At 40.5% G+C, this 2,680-nt stretch overlaps 1 protein-coding gene across 1 annotated transcript; it reads right to left on the bottom strand.

Annotated features, from left to right (window-relative positions):
- Nucleotides 1-433: 433 nt before the first annotated feature.
- LOC131802244 (uncharacterized) lies at nucleotides 434-2,451 on the bottom strand. Its single transcript, XM_059122107.1, has 2 exons — nucleotides 1,168-2,451; nucleotides 434-786 (listed from the first exon to the last, which is right to left on the bottom strand). Exon 1 carries the CDS (start codon nucleotides 2,140-2,142, stop codon nucleotides 1,186-1,188), a length of 957 nt encoding a protein of 318 aa, XP_058978090.1. The 5' UTR covers nucleotides 2,143-2,451; the 3' UTR covers nucleotides 434-786; nucleotides 1,168-1,185.
- Between the last annotated feature and the right edge of the window lie 229 nt (nucleotides 2,452-2,680).

Raw genomic sequence — 2,680 nt, 5'->3', positions numbered from 1 at the left:
ACCGGAATTGTTTAAAATTTGGTATTTGGAGTTCGTAATGGATACTGTATTTTGATGATTTTATCTACATTATTTCCGATTTTTTTTAAGTTTCGCATTTAACTATTGTAATAGTGTAATGTAATGACAAATGGTACCTATGCAGGTCCATGTCGTTGTATAACTCCTAATATAATAGCTACAATCGGTATTTTTTTAGGTTTTAACAGATTTTTTAATTGCCAAATTCGTTCCAAATGGTGGAGGATGTTCAAAGTTCGGCCTGGCCGAACTTACAGTTTTTTAATTCTTAATGCTAATTATTACATGCTTTCCAATTTTCAAGGCTATATATAATAAAGTGGTAAATGATAACTGAATCGAATTTTAGTCATATCATGTGTTTTTAGGCTTACCTTTTTTGCCCTTTTTTCCTTTTTATAAATTATAACAATTATTATGTTTTTCTATTGCGGGTTTTTATTTATTATTATTTTTCAGTAGCTTTTTTTTTGGGTTTTAGTGCAATTTAGGAGTAGGTAAAATTAGTTTTTAAGTTTTGTAATTTATTTTAAATTTTTAATTTACTAGTTCTTAGGTTTTAATTCAATAGTTCTTAAGTTTATTTATTTTATAAAATTTTTCATAGTTTTTAATCCACTATTTTCTTAACAACATTTTCAGTAGATTTTAAGTATTCAGAAGTTACACATTTTTTAATTCAGTCGTTTAAGTAGTTTGTAAGTTTTTTCACCTTCGTGTTGTATGTTCTTGTTTAGTAATGTTCTTCTTGTTGTTGAATGTTCACTGTTTAATATTCAATTTAATGTTATTAATTTTAATTTTGATTTATACAGACACTTTCACTTGTCACACGGGGGGGAAACTTGCGCTCGCGACGGTAATTGAAAAAGAACTGATTATTGCCAAATTTGCATCGTCACATCAAACCTGTTTTGGCTGTTGACGATGCTTAGTTATTAGAATTCAGCATTGGAATTTACCGGTGGCTGCATAAATGTATGTGTGAATGTGTATGTATTTACATTATTTACATCATTTTGTTATGATGCCATTTATGCGGCCGCCGGTAAATGCCCAACCAACAGTGTTGGGCAAATTAATAGCAAGATTATGAACATTTTCTGGGCCCCGAATGACAAGTGTAAGTATTCATTTCTAATATACCATAAGGATCTTCGGTCTTCAGTTCCTCGGCATGTTCTTGATTGGCCCAGCAAACACGTAGCCCAGTTGAGTGTTGTAGGCCAGGACATCTCCAATACCAGCTGCTGTACACCCATCTTTCCTTATGGCGGAGTACGTGTCCGCTCCCAGTTCCACATCGATCGGACTATTTCCTCTGGGATCAGGGTCAGCTAAGGCGTAGCTCGTGAAGCATCTAGTGGGGTCTTCAAGTATTGGGTCCGAGTAAATGCGTCTTGGGAGATCGTCGATAATTACGGCATTTACCTTCAGACTCCAAGTACTGTTCGTGCGGCGGGGCGAAACTGTGAAGGTTGTGAATCGCTCCCCTTTGTAGCTCCGCGACTGCAGACCCAGGCGACGGAAAGCTGCATATGAGATCTTGGACATCGTCGCCGATTGGCTAACTATGGCCCGCAACATGCTGAAACCCTCCATACCCTCGGCCGTTATGCGTACCATAGCCGTCGGTACAAATACTAAGTCCCACGCGAAAGCTGGGGTGGTGACGGCTTCTATATTTAGGGATACCTCCTCCAATTGAGACGCCCCGTGCAATAGGGTATGGTGCCGGTCGTTGCATCTCCGGCAACCAGTTAAAGACGGGCAGTCGGGGGCCAAATGACTTCTCGCCAGGCAATTTCGGCAATACCCCCGACGCTCCACGGTCTCATATCGCTGGAAGGGCGTCTGCCGGCGGAACCTCTCACAGGCACTGAGGGCATGGTCTTCTTGGCATAGTCCACATGAGTATTGCCAGTAGCTAGGTCTTTCTTGGCGTTGGCGGGGTCTTACGTCGGATCGACTTCTCTGTCGCCTTTCAGGGGATGTGGAACTGGGTCGATGGATGGGCCGTATGGGTCGATTGGCGCTTCTTGCTGTGGGACGGGCAGGTGAGTCTGGGCTACGGTTGCGATCGTCCAGACGGCAGTCCTGGTTGGGCAAGTAAGCGGCCATATCTGAAAAGAAATTAAGGCGAGTACTAAATTCTTTTTTGAGTGAGAATCCGACTAGTCAGTCGGAAAACAATTTGACAATTTTTGTAATGGGTCTGCTAATGTTGCCACTTGCCGTCCGTATGTCTACAACCCTGGTATTTTGGTCACTACCTGGATACGTTTTTTCGATACGACCTAACTTCCATTCATGCGGAGCCAATCTATCATCTTTTACGACAACTAAATCTCCTTCTTTGATATTCTCTTTTTCATATTTCCATTTAGTTCTTCTGTGAAGTTCGTGAAGATATTCTAACTTCCATCTGTTACAAAAGTATTGTGAAATAACTTTGAGTCTTTTCCAACGATTGACTAAGCTTAAATCTGTATCTGAAATGTCTGGTTCAGCTGGGGTAAGAATAGGTGTTCCTATTAAGAAATGACCAGGTGTCAAAGGGGAAAGGTCGTTTGGGTCGTCGCTAGCAGGACTTAAGGGTCGTGAGTTAAGGCAGCCTTCAATTCTTGATAAAATAGTTGTGAATTCTTCAAAAGTGAAA

Source organism: Musca domestica, unplaced genomic scaffold, assembly GCF_030504385.1.
Source record: "Musca domestica strain aabys unplaced genomic scaffold, Musca_domestica.polishedcontigs.V.1.1 2, whole genome shotgun sequence".
NCBI lineage: Eukaryota > Metazoa > Arthropoda > Insecta > Diptera > Muscidae > Musca > Musca domestica.
Note: the sequence above shows the minus strand (reverse complement) of the source record. Positions and strands in the feature narration are given on the sequence as shown.

Coding starts and splice junctions, on each gene's coding strand:
- LOC131802244 (XM_059122107.1), bottom strand. CDS start 2,142: ATGGCCGCTTACTTGCCCAACCAGGACTGCCGTCTGGACGATCGCAAC.